General features: G+C 48.7%; 1 protein-coding gene across 5 annotated transcripts in view; it reads right to left on the reverse strand.

Annotated features, from left to right (window-relative positions):
- SAMHD1 (SAM and HD domain containing deoxynucleoside triphosphate triphosphohydrolase 1) overlaps nucleotides 1-15,590 on the reverse strand; it is a 29,781-nt gene extending 14,191 nt beyond the window's left edge. For 2 of the 5 annotated variants that reach the window (XR_006014980.1, XM_042021664.1), the window contains exons 1-7: nucleotides 15,365-15,551; nucleotides 15,212-15,278; nucleotides 8,429-8,501; nucleotides 6,939-7,099; nucleotides 4,715-4,830; nucleotides 2,717-2,787; nucleotides 1,799-1,954 (exon numbers count right to left, since the gene is read on the reverse strand). Coding sequence is in view for 4 of the 5 variants with exons in the window: in XM_042021664.1 (XP_041877598.1) it covers nucleotides 1,799-1,954; nucleotides 2,717-2,787; nucleotides 4,715-4,830; nucleotides 6,939-7,099; nucleotides 8,429-8,501; nucleotides 15,212-15,278; nucleotides 15,365-15,536 (816 nt within the window). In the remaining variant the exon portion in view is untranslated. Of the gene's footprint in view, nucleotides 1-1,798; nucleotides 1,955-2,716; nucleotides 2,788-4,714; nucleotides 4,831-6,938; nucleotides 7,100-8,428; nucleotides 8,502-13,666; nucleotides 13,765-14,674; nucleotides 14,794-15,211; nucleotides 15,279-15,364 lie in introns of those variants that run through there. The other 3 variants (XM_042021667.1, XM_042021665.1, XM_042021666.1) reach the window with 3 other exon arrangements.
- Between the last annotated feature and the right edge of the window lie 1,639 nt (nucleotides 15,591-17,229).

Here is a 17,229-nt window from a genome sequence, read left to right on the forward strand (position 1 = left end):
CACTGTATATGTCTGGTGCCTGGACACCCGTTGTCCGTATCACGACAGAGGCCTGCACCACAGTGCACAGCCTGCCAGTGCAATCTGCTGCCTAACACCAGGAGGCTGCTGCCATGAATCATGTGTGGCACTCCTCTTCCTGGTATCCTGCTGGAAAACAGGTACAGAATCCAAACAAGGCAAACCAGACATGGGGAAAGAACCTGGAACAAGATCAATGCTAGTGGCAGGTACCAATATTTATGTGCAAACAAGCCCAACAGGATAAAAATCAGTTTGCAGATTTTGTAAATGAATGTCCTCTTCCTATAGGATCTCAGACTGGATTTCACTATGCCAAGTTCCTTGTATTTGCTGTGGGATTGCTACCCACTCCTGCAGCAGAAAATAATGGGCAAGTGTGAACATTTGTGGGTTACTTGTTTGGGACTACATATAAATTCTGATTAGGACCAGATTGTCCTGACAGACCTTCCACTGACTTCAGCTGCTACCAGTTCTTTATTCTGGAGCTCACTGAATGAGTGTCCTTGAAGAGATGACAAAGGCTGTAAAGCGTAAAACGAGGAGAGAGAACTTTTACAATGATTAACAACCACCATCTCTTCTTGCTTGCCTCTTGAAGCAACTAATTTCTTCAAGTCTTACTCCTGCCTCTATGTTTGCTACTGCAATAAATCCAAGCATTTTGCTGCTGTCATCAAGGCTGATGTGGCTTGGGCCAGGCTTGGATTGCTCACTGCCTCATCTCTACCAGTGCCCAGTTTTGCTATCCAGACTGAGGGAGGCTTCCTTTACTCCAGGCTAAGCCCCCCTAGCTCCCTCAGCTGCTCCTTATCACACTTGTGCTCCAGACCCTTCCCCAGCTCTACTGCCCTTCTCCATCGCACCTCAGTGTCTTTCTTCAAGTGAGGGGCCCAAAACTGAACCCAGAATTTGACTTGTGGCCTCAGTAGTGCCCAGCACAGAGGGACTGTCACTGTCCTGGTCCTGCTGGCCATGCTATGGCTGGTACAGGCCATGTACCATTGGCCTCTTGCCCATCTGGACACATCTGGCTCATTTTCAGCCATTGTCAACCAAACAGCATCTGTTTTCTGCCTAGCCACTTTCCAGCTGCCCTGCCCCCAGCCTGTAGCAGGACTCAGCACTTGGTATTGTGGAACCTCACACAACTGGCCTGGGCACATCGATCCAACCTGTCCAGATCCCTCTGTAGTCTTCCTGCCCTTCAGTGGAGCATGACCTGCATTTCCTAGACCCAGGCTGGCTGGGCCTGGTTCCCTGGTTGTCCTGTACATGCTGCAGGATGGCACTCATTATGATCTGCTCCATGACCTTCCCTAGTAGCACCAGGTCAGATAGCCCTGTAGTTCCCTGGATCATCCTTCTGACCCTTGTACATGGAGTCATATTTGCTGATTTCCAGCCAAGTGGGACCACCCAGGACTGCAGGTAAATGATGGAAAGTACCTTGGTGAGCACTTCTTCCAACTCCTTCAGTACCCTTGAGCGGATCCCAGTCACCAGTTAGGTTCCCTAAATACAGGTAACTTTCTACAGCTTTCCTCTGATCTGAAGGCTTTTGAGTAAGAATTCTCAGGGAGCTGTAAGGACATTAACACACCTGCCAGCACTGTAAGAAATAAACACTACACTCCTCCAGCATCAATTGTGACAAGATTCTCACAACATCATGGGGCTAGAAGTAACATACAGCAGAAGCCAAAATTAGCTATTCTTTCAGCAAAATAAAGACATTTCTTGCCATAATCACAGGAGCAGTACACTGACTCACTGATGTCACACAGGAAGTTTCATCTATAGGCCCTCCTATTTGTTCCTTGATGAAGAGCATATCTTCTTCCAGGACAAGACCATACGACTTCATGACTTCTTCTAGTTTATTGGAAGTGATCAAGTGCTCAAACATTTGAACAGAAGCAGTTTCATGCTGTGAAAAAAACAATCCAAATGTTGTATTACATAGTTTAAGCATCTTTCGTGCAGTGCCACAGCTTTACTCCAAGTCAGCAGCACTTCCTAGCCAGGCACATGGGCAGGCTGATGTGAAGTGCAGCAGCTGGGTGCTTTCCTAGTAATTTTACATTAAACAGAACACCAAATCACCCAGTCTACAGAGTACAGAAACACACTCTTCAGCAGAGAGCTGTTAATTCTGTGTGTTGACAAACAGTAGCAAGGCAGTTACAATGCTAAAAGACAAAATAATCAGTTTTGCTGTGTAGAAGATTAACCAGTTTACTCAGATGATTTTGCTTAGAAATTACAAGCAGAGAGAGGCTTGAAAGGACTGTGTTGCATTTCATTCACAGCAAACAACCATTGAAACTCTATTCAAAATTTTGCAAAGTTTGAATTCTAAACACTACTGAATATCCTGGACTTGGACTAAAACATTATACTGCAAAGGAAGCTGCCAGTTGGTATTTTGCATCTGTAAAATATATTCTGCAGAAAGCTCTCAATACACATTTTAAGGCACAATGCTGGCCAGAAATGATCAGTGCAGCCCTAACAAGGACATCATCACAAGACTAGAAAACAATCTTCTGGTTGTCAATTAAGCCATCAAAATGATGCAATAAGGTAAGGCCAAATGACCACTATAGCCTCACAAGCACTGGAACTCTTTAATTACTCTGCCTCTAAAAATTTCAGGTTTGTATTTTTACTTTAATAGTGAAAAGCCTACCTTCCACTTCAAATCTGGACGAGTGAGTGGAATAAATCTTCCATCAAACATGTGTGAAAATGGCCCATGACCTTAAATAAAAAGATGACACGGGTTTAGTCTGAGACATAGTTGCCAGCAAAAATTTCTTGAGCAAGCTTAGGATCTGAATTCTCTTGTATTTGACTTTTCTTGACATATCATGAGTCTTAGACTGGTTTGGGTTGGAACAGACCTTAAAGATCATCTCATTCAGCCCCCTGCCATGGGCAAGGACACCTTCTACTATCCCAGGTTGCTCCAAGCCCTGTCAAGCCTGGCCTTGGACACTTCCAGGGATCCAGGGGCAGCCACAGCTGCTCTGGGCACCCTGTGCCAGGGCCTGCCCACCCTCACAGGGAACAATTTCTTCCCAATATCCCATCCATCCCTGCCCTCTGGCACTGGGAAGCCATTCCCTGCGTCCTGTCATTCCAAGCCCTTGTCCAAAGTCCCTCTTAGCTCTCCTGGAACCCCTCTCAGGTGGTCTAAGGCCTCTCTGGAGCCTTTTCTCCTCCAGGCTGAACACCCCCAGCCCTCCCAGCCTGGGTCCAGAGCAGAGGAGCTCCAGCCCTTGGTGCATCTCCAAGGCCCCGTGTGGGACCTGATGAGGCTGACAGCTGGTCTGAAGGCCTCACAGAGTTTGACTTAAAAACAGTCAAAATCTACCTGTGAGAAACTGCAGTCACAGTGAAAGCCACAGTGATAGCTAAGAAGATAATCAGTGAAAGAAGATGTTCTTGCTATGGAACATCAAGAGTGTACAAGAAGAAACTTGCATATAATATATAACTAATTGCTTGTCTAGCTAATTGTATTGCTGTTTGAATGGTCATTGTTCTCTAGACAGCCCTGTCATTGTTTGTTAAGCAGCCAATCACAATAAGCCACAGTAATTGTCAAGTAAGAGTAATAGCTGAGAATAATAAAAACCTTTTGCTTCTTATGGCTTTGGATAACAATAAGTGTGTGTCGTGTGTCAGTCTCTGCCTTGACAGCCTCGCTCCAGCAGCACCACATCCTTATGTTGGCCCCAGGGCTGGAGCAGCTCTGCAGGTGGGGTCTCACCTGAGCAAGGCAGTGGGGCAGATTTCTCCCCTCACCTCTGCCCATGCTGGGGATCAGCCCGGCACATCGGGGCTCTTGGCTGCCTCTGGGCCTGTCCAGCTCTTACCCACCAATGCCCCCAAGTTCTTCTCCTGAGGGCTGCTCTCATCTACTCTCTGCCCCTCCAGCCTGTCCAGGTCCCTCTGGATGCCCCATCCCTTCCCTCCAGCATGTGACCCCACCACACAGCTCAGTGTTGTTGGCAAACTGCCCAAGGGTGCATCGATCCCACTGTCCCCATCACGGACAGAGATATCCAACAGTGCCAGTCCCCACACAGGCCCCTCATCACTGGGCTCCACCTGGACATCGAGCCTGTAACCACAACTCTCTGAGTGCAACCATCCAGATAATTCCTTATTCATCATCTATGAGGAAGACTCAGATATAAAAAGTACACTTTCCTAAGATACCTGAAGTACTATTGCACTTAACAGCCAGTTCCAGCACCTACACCACAGGCAAGTACTGCAGCAACACTGAACATACTATTTACTCTGTGTCAGCTCTGAAGAAAAGAAGTAGTTATGAAATAAACGTTACAATTTTTGAAAGGAACACTAATTTTCATTCTGAAATGTTTTAAGAGACCTGGAGAAATCACAGAAGGAAGTGGACGCTTCAGCCACTGAGAGCAGAACTCTAAGCACCATTTGGAAACAAGACAAAACACTAGCTAAGAATGGCTGCAGATTCACGAAGTGGAACTGTCTCCACAGACGTACTCCAGAACAAACAGAACAGATAAAACCTGTCTTGGAATATGGCCATGCAATGAGCAACCCAAAACAGCTCACATGTTCTGACCTCACAGCCAGCTTTTCATCCTGGTTAGCTTTCCAAGAGCAACAACCCATCTCAGGTGTTCCTTACCCAAATCATGACAAAGCCCAGCAATTTCTACACAGAGGATGTCTCGCTGGGTTATATCCAGTTCTGGTTGTCTCTCCTTCAGTGTACGAACCAGATATCCTGCAAGGTAGCCAACCCTGTTGCAAGAGGAAAGGAATATAGCAGTGGTTTAGGATGAACAGAAAAAGAGAAAAAGAGAAGTTCCCCTATTCTATTTGCTCCATTAAGTCACAGCCCTTGTCTGAGAGGCAGCATACAACAAATACCCAAACCCTGACCTGCGAAGAATGACAAGCTACTTCTTGTAGTAGAGTTTTAGTCCTCTGAAAGCAAAAAACCATGGAATACCATGCCCAAAAAACAGAGGCTCTACAGCATCCTGCAGTATTTCATAACACACAAACAGTAGCTGTGTAAGGGAACAGCAGTGCACCACTGACAGTGAGAATCTTGAAGCACCTCAGCTTACACAGAATCCTTGAATTCCAGTCAGGGCAAAGTGCAGAGGTCCACAACAGTCACCAAAGCATTTGCTTCTTTTTTCAAACTGCTGCTCTAATAATAGCTCATGACAATTATTTCTCATCTTCTCATTCATTTTAGATTTGAAATTTTATTTAATTGAATGGGACCCTCTGTTCTCATGACACAAAACCAGCAGGAGCAAATATATGGCACATACTCCCATAAACTGTTCATAACCTCTAAACAAACCTCTTTTTCTACTTGCCTCAAGAGGTCCCCTTGCAGAACAGCTTAAAGCAAGACAAGGCTTTCTGTGATGAAATAATACCTTTCATTAGTCCAAATTTCACTGTTCGACGGTTTTTCACTAGACCAATAAGCACACAAAGCTCACTTCTTCTATTTGTAACACTGTAGAAATCTTTGAAATTTTATACAGGTGGAGAACATCTGTCTGTAGAGAATTGGCTACGTCCTCCCTTTGCAGCTTACAGAGCATGATTTAGCAGAATATCGCACTCATCTTGTATAATAGCTGAGCTATGTGAGAAAGGATGCATGGACTCTGCAGCTGACCAAGGCCTTATGCTGATACAGCGAGGACATGCTGGCCTTGGTGAGCAGTACAGTTAACAATAGACAGCTTATGGTCGGGGCATGGGAAAAAGAGGGACTTAGGCATGGGAAAGAGGAACTTGCTGACCACAAAGGTAGAACTAGAGGGAGGGGTCGGCGGCAGTGCCGTAAACCACTCAGCTTGCGCCTTTTGGAATATGCATAAGCCTCATTAGTCACACTATATCTGTTATCCACGACTGATCAATAAACAGAAGCTTGCTGATCACTCATATTGAGTGTCTGGGCTCTCCCTCTGTCGCGACATCTGTCCTAAATTTAACTCTATAGATCAACAGAACTGTTCAAAAGAAAAGTTGCTGATAAAACTGGAGTTTTCAGACTTCTGTTGTGAAGACATTTCTGTCTTTTTGGTTTACCAGATGCAGTCAGTCCAGGCTGCCTCATTTATCTGACCCTTTTGCAAACAGTCATTTGAATCTCATTATAAGTAAGGCAGACTTACTCCACAACATTTCAGCACCAACAAAAGCAACTTTAGGCTGGCCAGATCAGCTGAATAAAAACCACTTACTAGCTTAATTTCACTGCACCTTGGGATATACCCTTAAAACAAGCTCCAATTTGTCACTCATTACCTTCCCTGAGGAGTGTGAATGACCTAGCAACACTCTACATAACCTTGTGTCCATCATATTTCTGCTTAATTGAATTACAGCTATCAGGCTGACAACCTGCCATTGGTTGCATGAAGCACATCTATCTACAAAGGCAAACATTACAGATCAAATGGATTTTAGCTGTGCTGGATGATGTGTGGGGATTACAACTGTCTGGCAGATCATACAGAGCAGCCCTGGTACCCTTACTAAGTTTATGCTTTAAAGCTTGTATTTTGACTGGGGGAACATAAAGCACTTACAGTTTTTAGCTAACATTATTCTTAGAATAATAAAGGGTGGGGAGGAAATCTAACATTGATCCATCTTGTAGGTTTCTTTATCTGTCTTTATTAAAAGACGTTCAAGGGAACAGCCCACAATCACATGGGATATCCAGGAACATTTGAGACCAGAAATGGCCCCCCAGCAGTTTTCACCAATGCTCAGACAGCAATGCCCCTTGACTGGCACTCCACTGCAGTGGTACCAAGCTCAGGGATATCCAGATGCCAGAGATGCATGGGCCAGAACCACCACCTTACCCTAGGGAGTGTTCAAAGCGGTTGTGAGAGGCCCCTGGAAAAACAAAGTACGTGCCACCCAGCTGCTTGATGTACCGGAGGCGCTGGAATTGAGGGGTGTCAATGATCTGAACAAGCAGGGGATGCATTTCAATGTGCCCATGAATAGGATCGTTAAAAACCTACAGAAGAAAAAGAAAAAAAAAGGTGTAATTAACATTTAAAATTTGACTTTGAAAAGAAACAGGTATATAAAAATGTAAAGGACATCTAGAATGGTCAGGCTTTTGGTGGCAGAGAATGTTCACCTTCTGTAAAACAGACACATCCTGCCAACCCAATATCAAGATCTATCACAACATCATAGGATGTCTGGGGTTGGAAGGGACCTTAAAGATCACCTTGTTCCAACCCCATGCCATGGGCAGGGACATCTTCCACTAGACCAGGTTGCTCCAAGCCCTGTCCAATCTGGCCTTGAACACTTCCAGGCATGGGGCATCCTCAACTTCTCTGCACAACCAAATTTATCTTGGAGAACTACTAAAGCTTGACACCAAAAAGATAAAGCTGCCTATTTCTCATAGCAAGGGAAGTAAAGTCAAAATCCCTAAAAATGTTATCTCCACATGTGCAATTCCAAAACTTAACACGTGTGAAAACTGCTGTCTTTATTAATCTGCTACTCCAATTAAAGCAGGATACTGCAATACATGTCTGAGATATCCAATAAAAGTGTTTGGCCGGATATTGCTCATGCTTTTAAAATTAAATGCAATTTTGCTGCGTGGAAATTATGATTGTTACTTTTTTCATAAAAAAAAATGCAAACCCCCAAGATAACTAAAATATGAAAGAAGTTATTCCTGATTAGCACATATTTTTAGAGAGATCTCAGTAACTACAGGGACTCGGTAGAGAACGTAAACACATTTAATCCTTGCCGTCAAACTGCAGGCAAAACCATTCCATCACACACACATCTTGGTAAAATACTGAGGCAAACAAGGTTTTCCTGTGCTCTCTACCCTTGGTCACTGAGCTGGGAGGGCTCTAGCAGATATGCAGACTACTACAGAATGTGTGCAGCCCTGGCCCCAGTTAAACCAACACACACCACTGGGAGAAACAGCTGGACACAGCAAACAGTGAAAGCAAGGAGGAGTCTGTTAACCCAGGCCTGGGGAAAAACTAATAAAATAAACCAAGGGGAGGCTCTACACAGAGGGATGTGAAAGGAGAGCTTCTCCAACACGTCAAATGGCTCTTCTGCTCATTCAATCCCTCACAACCTGCAGGTGCCCACCAAAAGCTTCCACATGATGATTCTAGTATTTCTTCTAGTTAATGTGCTTTTTCACAGACCACCACTACCAAGGGCCCAGAGTTTGCTGCTGTGCTGTTTGGGTGGGCAGCACCCAGCCAAGAGGGGGGAGGAAGAGAAGGGGAGCAGGGCCCTGTGCAGGGCTTGAGGCAGGACCTGGCCACGATGTCCCCATAGCATGGATTACCTTCATCACCTCCAAGTGCTGCTGTCGCAGCTGTGTCAGGCACGCCAGCACTTCCAGTCGCTCAGCTGGGCAGCTAGGAAGGAAAAAGAGCCACTGAGAGCAAAGCCTGCAATGCACTTCCCTTCCCAATCTGCAGTACATAGGGAAGTACTTGCGCAAGTTCACATTACTTTGATATTCGGTGACGGAAGAAGACTGCAATTTTTTCAGAAAAATATTGAAAGTATCTATCCTTCTAAAATCAAGTATGGAAGGAAGGGAACAAATAGCTACAGAACACGTCTGTAGAGCAGTGTAAGTGCTGCTCCCACTTACACAGAACTGAGAAATAAAACCACCACAAAACTGATGAAAAAAATTTTATAAGCCACACCTGGAGATAAGTCCTTCAAACTTATGGGAAAGACAACATGCAGCATCTGAATAACTGACATTTTTTAAGGATGAAAAACTTACTTAAACTAAAATGTCAGAGTCACAGCAAACAATTTTTATAAAAATTTCTGGCAGTTAGTCAACTCTGTATTAGAAGTTTAATTTTGTCAAACTAACTTGAACTTTACACAAATTAATTTCAACTCCAACAGCAAAATCACTGCAGTTTAAAACATGTTCTAATTTTGTTGAGACTAATTCTTCTATTTTGCAAAGATATTTTGCTGTCATTTTTAATAAATTATTAAAAGTCCCCTTCACAACTGTCATAGGTTAGCAAGCGTAGTCCCGGAAGGGACGTCCTTGCTAAGGGGTGCTTACAGTTTCCTCTGGGAACTGACAGAACCTATCAGCTGGCCAGTTTGAATATGGACAATTCTCTAAGCCACTTAAAGTTGTGATCACCTCTGTGATCCACATTTAAGAATAGGCAAACTCCCCCTCCAAGCTCTCTCTCGTTTCCGGCGCTGGCACAGGTGGCTGCGGGCCCCGTGTGGGGGCCAGCGGGCCCGGCCAGGCCCTGCCTGGGCCAGGCCGGGCCGGGCCACGGCCATCCTGAAGCCATGGACCTGTTCCAGCCATGGAACCCCCCCCACTGCCTTGTCGTGGGCAGCCGGAGCGGCTCGGCTCTCCCCCCTCTCCACTTCGATAAGAAAAATTCAACATTCCAGCTGCAAAGCTGCAAGGCCGAGGTGAGATTAACCCTTTTATTGCTGTGAAGAGCTGAAAACCTGAGGGAAGAGAGAGAGGAGATGCTTAAGGCTGAAATTCTGTTGTGAAGCTATGATATATCAGAGTATCCTGTTGTAATTTCATGAAGATATGGGGGGTGGAGTGTTCAACTCGTGAGCAAAAGCACCTGCGCTGAGATAGGCAGATGCTGACGCAGCTGTAATTTCATGAGAAGTTTGGACAGGGAGAGATGAACCAGATGAGGACTTTGGCTCCAGATGGGAAAGGAGAAAACCTCAGTCCGTAGAGATGAACCAGATGAGGACTTTTGCTCCGAACGGGAAAGGAGAAAAACCTCAGTCCGTAGAGATGCTCCCAGAGATAGTCCTAAAGATGAAGATGATGAAGACCCTTTGCTCCCAGGGAAGGAGAAGGGCCTCTGTTTTTGTTTCTGAACGGCTCAACCTTAAAATTGTACCCCAAAAAACTTCAAGAGTGGACCCTCGAAGGCAGTTGCGGGAAAAGCTGCAAGTCGGGGGAAAGGACTCACACGCAGGCAGAGAGACTCCTCTTCCTAAATGGACTGAACGATATTTGGAAGTGGGCGGCTGTCTCGTTGTGATAATGTTTTCATAGCATGAGCAAGAAGAGACTTCTCTTTCTAAATGGACTGAACAAGGTTATTATGGAAGTGGTAAACAGACTGAACATCTCAAGGGTTGTCTTTTCACATCGTCAGTGGGAGAAGGGAGGAAGGTGGGGGGAGGAGGAGAGTTCTGAAGGTGGTATTTTTTTTTTTTTTCTTCTTTTAGGTCTGTTAATAAACTTCTTTATATTCTTTCAAGTTTGGTGCCTGTTTTGCATTTCTCCTAATTCTTATCTCACAGCAGATAAACAGTAATGAGTATTTTGGACCAAACCACTACAACAACACACAGCTAAACTTCCAGTGCAGGTACTCTGCAGTAGCCACAGCAGTCTAAGAGCACAGGCAGGACAAGTCTGGAGACAGAGAGAGATAATATGCTCTATCATACCTACTTCTACTAACTCTGTCTGCAAGCCTTGCCCTTGAGCTAAATGGTTTCAGCCTCACTATGACAGCAAACTGTGGATGCTGAAAGCTTGATGCAGAGAAATTTTCCAGCTTTCTGCCAGTATCCATGTGAAAGTCTTACTTTCACACACATGCTAAACAGTGAGAGGTTTTTATAAACCAATCCTTTCTCTTGCAGGTGCAAGATTGTTATGCAGTATTGTTGTGTTACTGACTGGAGAAATATTCTGAAATGGGTGTTGTAGGGTTTAACCAATCATTCCAAGAGGTTGATGGTCAAAGGACCAATAACCTTATGCCATTCAAGTGAACCAGGTTATTTATTGATTTCCAAACTCATTTATATAATTCCATTTCCTTCCTGGATTGAGGTCTATGTCATTTTTCTCACCATCCCCGGTACAACAGTGACAGCAAACATTATCATGAGAAAATACTTTTTCTGCAGCAGTTAATCACCCTGAGATCAGTTTTCTATTAGCCTCTCAACATAAAACTGAACAGAAAACAAGGCTATAAAGCCCCGCTTGATGCACTACATACTCTCATCTGAATCATTTAATTATTCATAATCCACAAAATATTAAAGGCATGTGATGTTTGAGCTGCTGGTGAGCAGTGTTTCTCTCAACCACTTGGTATTCCTTTCCCTAACACGGAGCTCTTGGGCTGCAGCTGCTGCTCAGACAAGCAGTGCTGGAGCACCTCTGCTGTGGAGACAGGCTGAGAGCTGCGGCTGCTCAGCCTGGAGAAGGGAAGTCTGTGGAGAGACCTCATTGAAGCCTTCCAGTACCTTAAGGGGACTTAGAAAAAGGAAGGAGAGAGACTTTTTATAAGAGCAGACACCGTCAGGACAAGGGGCAATGGTTTTAAACTGACAGAGGGCAGTGTTAGATTGGGTATTAGGAAAAAATTCTTCCCTGTGAGGCTGGTGAGCCCTGACACAGGTTGGCCAGAGAAGCTGGAATTGTTCAAGGCCAGGTTGGACAGGGCTTGGAGCAGCCTGGGACAGTGGACGGTGTCCTCGCCCATGGGAGGGGGTGGAATGAGATGACCTTTAAGGTCGGTTCCAACCCAAGCCCTCCACGATTCTAAGATGAAAAACACCCTTGGCGATGCCCAGACCAGCATGTATTCAATGACACAACTCTGAGAGCAAATAAATCAACATTGTGACCAGCAACTATTGAACTAATATAATGAACGCTTCTAATGACTTATTTTTCACACAGAATCATGGAATTAACTAGGTTGGAAAAGACCTTTGAGATCATCAAGTCCAACCTATGACCTAACATCACCTTATCAACTGAACCATGGCACTAAGTGCCACATCCAATCTTTTTTTCAACACCTCCATGGATGGTGACTCCACCACCTCCCTGGGCCATCCCAATGCCCAATCACTCTTTCTGTTAAGGATTTTTTCCTAATGTATAGCTTAAACTTACCCAGGTACAGCTTAAGGTTGTGTCCTCTTGTCCTGTCACTTGTTGCCTGGGGCAAGAGACCAACCCTCACCTGGCTGCATCCTCCTTTCAGGTAGCTGTAGAGAGTGGTAAGGTCTCCCCTGAGCCTCCTCTTCTCCAGGCTAAACAACTCCAGCTCCCTCAGCCACTCCTCATAAGGCTTGAGTTCCAGACCCCTCACCAGCCTTGCTGCCCTTCTCTGGACACGTTCCAGCACCTCAAGATTCTTCCTAAACTGGGGGGGCCCAGAACTGGACACAACACTCAGGGTGTGGCACAACCAGTGGCCCAACCAGTACAGGGAAAGAATCACTTCCCTAGTTCTGCTGGCCACACTATTCATATTTTAATACGCTCTGTTCAGATCTGTCATAATCTCAACCCTCTGCACCCCACACTTGGTGAGCAGTGTTTTTCTCAACCACTTGGTATTCCTTTCCCTAACACGGAGCTCTCGGGCTGCAGCTGCTGCTCAGACTGTCACAAGGCAGTGCTGGAGCACCTCTTGGAAGCCCCAAGAAGGAGTGTAGTGGATTAACCCCAGCCAGGAACTCAGTCCCACGCAGTCACTTGCTGCTCTGGTGGGATGGGGAGGAGAATCAGGAAAAGGTAAGACCCTGCATGCTGTCGGTGTGATCCTGGTGTGACCAATTGCCTGGATGTCCCACCTTCCCTGCTCTTTGTCCTCCTTCAGATAGAAAACAACAGCAGGGCATTTTTCACCAGAAGTCTACAAGGTCAGACCCTCCTAACCAAGACAAATCCTGTTAACACAGGAAACTCTGGTTTTCCAGGGCTCTGCAGGCAGATTTGCTCCAACAGCCAAAGCAGCATTACTGATGGCTGCTTGGAAATGTGATAACTGGCACTTCCTCATCCATTCTCCTCCTTGCTTTGTCCACACCCTCCTTCATGCCACAGGTGACAAGGATGAGAAAATCCCTTCCCTGTGCCCAAAGAGGTCAGCCAGAAAGCCCCACTCATCATCTGTGTTCAGCATGCAGCACACTGCACACCACATGAAACATCCACTGCCAGCAACATGAGAACACTTGGGAAACCCACAGCACTGCCTCCAGACCCCACTGGCCCAAGGTCTCCCCTCTGTACATCCAGGAACCCAGGGAACTAAAGACATGCATTCATTAGTGGTCTGTCACAGAGAAATTATCAGTTACTGCAGGACACAGTGTGCAGTGGATAGCAAAAGAATTGTTCTTAGGGCAAAGTTGAGATGTTTACAAAAAGCAGAATGCTTGAGCAATTTCTCATCCAACTGTCAACAGTTTCAGCTTAATAGAAACAAGATGTCAGATCTCACAGAAGGAAACTTTGTATAAGAAAACCCACAAGCCGGTAGACCCAGCACCATCTGCCCTCTACACTGAGAGCTCTCCACAGCCCTCTCCCCCATGCTGAGGGACTCCTGGCCATCCCATCCTGCTGCCCATGTTCAGCACTGACAGTCTCTGACTCCCCAGACCGGCTGCACATGTCCAGCGTGGCCCGGACACCTGATGCTCCTTCCCTGCTAGAAGCAACCAGCCTCCTGGCAAGTCCTAAATAAAACTAGACACCAGCTCGTCATTTCAGTCAGGCAATTACCTGGTACTTCAGCAATAAACAAAGCCTTCAGCTGCCTTCCACGACATCACAGCATTTTCTATCTGCACACTTCAAACAGCTGCAGTTAAACCCCTCTTCTACAAAAAGAGAAAACCAAAAATACCTTAATGACTCCTGCATACGTCTTACCTCGTCCAAAGCCGAGCACTTCTGCCTCGTCCTGCTGCGTCACACCAGCTCTTCATCCTCTTCAGATATCCACACCCAGACACCCGCCCCTTCCCGCTCCCCTTTTGCATGCTGATGTCTCAATAAAGCAGGGAAAGCACCCTTCACCCCCAGCACGGCATGAGCGCTGATGAGTTTTCACCCAAGGAGCCAACACCAAAGCACTCTAGCCCCCAGCAGAAAGCACAGCTCCGCACTTGTGTGCACCTGCCAGATTACACACCCCAGCCTACCTCAGGGCCTCCAACCACAACATCAGCTGGAGCCAACAGGTGGGTTTTGAGACAAATTTGGAGGAAGCAGTGTAAACAAGGTTAACAAAGGAATAAAGAAAAGACATCAAAAGATTAAAAACCACCAGGAAGAATGCGGTGAGCAAGCGGGCTCACATCCCAGTAGAGGGGAGCAAGAGAGGCTCCCCAGTGGGGCAGAGAAGGGGCATAGGGGCCTTTCAAACAAACAGGATAGCAGGACAGATTCATACCCTTTGCTGTTACAGAAGAGCAAGAAGGCATATTCACCACCAGAAAGATTACAAGGGTTTTGGGATCAGTCATTCCCTCACTGCTGGGAACAATCTTTTACACACTTTCGAACAGCATCCAGCATCCCTATGTGTGCGGCAGGTGACCACTAACAGCCGGACTGCCTGCTCTGGACTGCCCAGGGCAGTGGGAGCTCACGGCAGCAAGGACTCGGCTACTCACCCACAGGCCCCTATTCTGCCAAGACACACAACAACATTTCTTTTTCCACAGCAGCCCACGCTGCTGTAGGCACAACAGAAAGCCAAGTCCCAGCAGCTGCTGCAAGGCTGACCTGTCAATGCCCGGGATTTCTCCCAGGGAGATGGGTGACACCCGGCCTCTCCTGAGCAGCACCTCCTGCTCTGTAAAACATCGGGGCCGCTGTCGTTCCTGGAGCTGGAGCAGCAGCAACTTCAGGCAGAAAAGTAAGTTCTCGTCAGAACCCCTGGAGTTCACTCTTGTGTTCTCAGCAATACTCAAAAGCTCACTGGGCCACCCAGGGTATTTTCATTAAACCTTTTCTAATGGATCGAGTTTTTTGCTTCTCATGGTTACTTGGGCAGCGAGTGTCTGCGCCGTGGATGTGCTGGGATCAGCAGGAAACGGGAACTGCTCCGAGGGTCCGGGATCAGCCCCACCGAGCCCGTTCCCTCGCGTTCGCCCCCGCACAAGCTCCGCTCGACGCGTTTGGGGCGGCCCCGGGCCGCAGCCGCGCTGAGCTGGGCCACGTGTGTGTGCAGCCGCTCCCTGCGGGCACGGCCCGCCCGCCGCAGCTCCCCGGCCTCGGCCCCGGCACGGCCTCCCCCCTTTTCCCGCGGGCGGCGCTCACCAGACACGGGTGACCTCGGGGGCACAGGCCGGCAGGTCCAGCAGCATCCTCCCGGTGATCCCGCTCTCTGCGGGAGCAAGAGAAGCGTCAGCGCCAGCGGCGAGGCCGCACGGCCCCGGCCCCAGCCCCAGCCCCGGCCCCGGCCCGCCGTACCTCGGAAGCGGCGCAGCAGGCTGGGATCGCCCACGCCGCAGCGGGAGAGGTGCTGGCAGAGCCGCTCCGTGTCCCACAGCCGCGGGTCGCTGCGGTCGCTGCCGGGGGCGGCGGGGCCGCGGGGCCCCTCGCACCGCGCGCGCTTGGCGGGAACGCCCGCCGGGCTCCCCATGCCGCACCGCCACCGCGCAGGCGCCACCGGCCCGGGGGTCCGGCGCGCAGTGACGTCACCGCCCCGCGCGGCCCCTCAGGCGCCCCTCGGCGCCGCGGCCGCCCCGCAGAGGGGCCCGGGGAGGAGCCCCGGCCCCGGGGAGGAGCCCCGGCCCCGCCGAGGAGCCCCCGCTCGCCCCCAGAGCCCGCCTCACCCCGCAGGGCGGCAGGGTCGCGTTTGAGGCCCGCCGGTGGCTGTTCGCCGCGGCGACCCGGTTGGGCTGGCGGCGGCCCTGCTCTGGGGGATTCACGTGAGATACCTGGAACCCTGCACCGGCACTGCCCGGTCATCATCCCAAATCCCAGCCATCATCACAAACACGAGCTGCCACATGGTGCTTCCACAAGAAGTGACGCCACAGCGCTGCTGCCTTCAGACAACACTGCTGAATGCACCGAAATCGGAACTCGTTCAAGATCTTCCCAAGACATCACGGGCCATGGGAAGAGCCACACCACAGCTGCCAGGTGCCCCGTTGCTCCCAGCCATGGTGATGGACACCACAGTCATCCCAGGCAGAGACACCTGGGCTGGTTTTTACATATCTCGTTCACATGTAACATCCCAATACCCATGAAAACAGCTCAGCTGCCCAAGGCCTCTGAGTGCCACAAAGGCACTGGAAGGGGCCCAAAACTTTGGCTCCCCATTACAGACTGCATAGGCCAAGACTGGCAAAATCCCCCCTGCCTTGATCCACCCCAACAGCCTTCTCAGAGCTGTGCCTGCCCCACGTGCAGCTGCACATGGTGCCCGATGGATGAGATACTCTCACCCGCTTCTGGGGGAGCCCACTCACTGCTCCCAGCAACCCCATGGACTGAGGTTGTGCCAGGCACTCCTCCTTGGGAAAAGCCTGCTGCTCCACTGCCATCACAAGCACCAACAGGGACACCCCAGAGATCCAGATCCCTGGACACCTCCAAGCTCCCTGCATGACCCAGCAGTTATGCCCAGCACATGCTGGGCTCACTGCGATGCTGCATGGGCTCCCAGGGGGAAGGTTACACATTATCCCTCAGCAGGATGCACACATATGCTGGTTTTACAAAGCCAAGTTTGGGGAACAAGGGGGGCAGTGGTGGCCTCTGTATGTCGACACCAGAAGCTTTTCCTATGTTGGGCAGAGCTGGCTCAAGGGGGGCCTCCAAGCCAAATCACTGTGGCACAGCTGTAGCTGGGAGGCAGGAGCCAGAAGATGTGCAAGCCACAGCCCTGCAGGCACCAAGGGCAGGGAAGAAGGAGGGGCAGGAGGTGCTCCAGGCACTGGAGCAGAGATTCCCCTGCAGCCTGTGGTGCAGGCCACGATGAGGCAGATCCACCCTGCAGCCCATGGAGGACCCCACACTGGAGCAATTGGACATGCCCTTGAGGAAGCTGCGGCCCGTGGAGCTCCAACACTGGAGCAGGCTCTCAGCAGGAACTTCACCCATGGGGAGATCCCATGCTGGAGCAGGGGTAGAGCGTGAGATGGAAGGGGCAGCAGGGACAGAGCATTACAAACTGACCCCAACCTCCCTCCCCATCCCCCTGCAACACTTGAAGAGAGAGGAAGGAGGATAGTCAAGCATGAAGTTGAGCCTAGGCAGAAGGGCTGAGTGGGGAATAGGTGGTTTTAGTTTTGGTTTTGTGTCTCATTATCCTACTCCATTTT

The sequence above is a fragment of the Corvus kubaryi genome, unplaced genomic scaffold (genome assembly GCF_017639235.1).
Source record: "Corvus kubaryi isolate FWS band 111438036 unplaced genomic scaffold, C.kubaryi_AGA036_p1.0 37157, whole genome shotgun sequence".
NCBI classification, from domain to species: domain Eukaryota; kingdom Metazoa; phylum Chordata; class Aves; order Passeriformes; family Corvidae; genus Corvus; species Corvus kubaryi.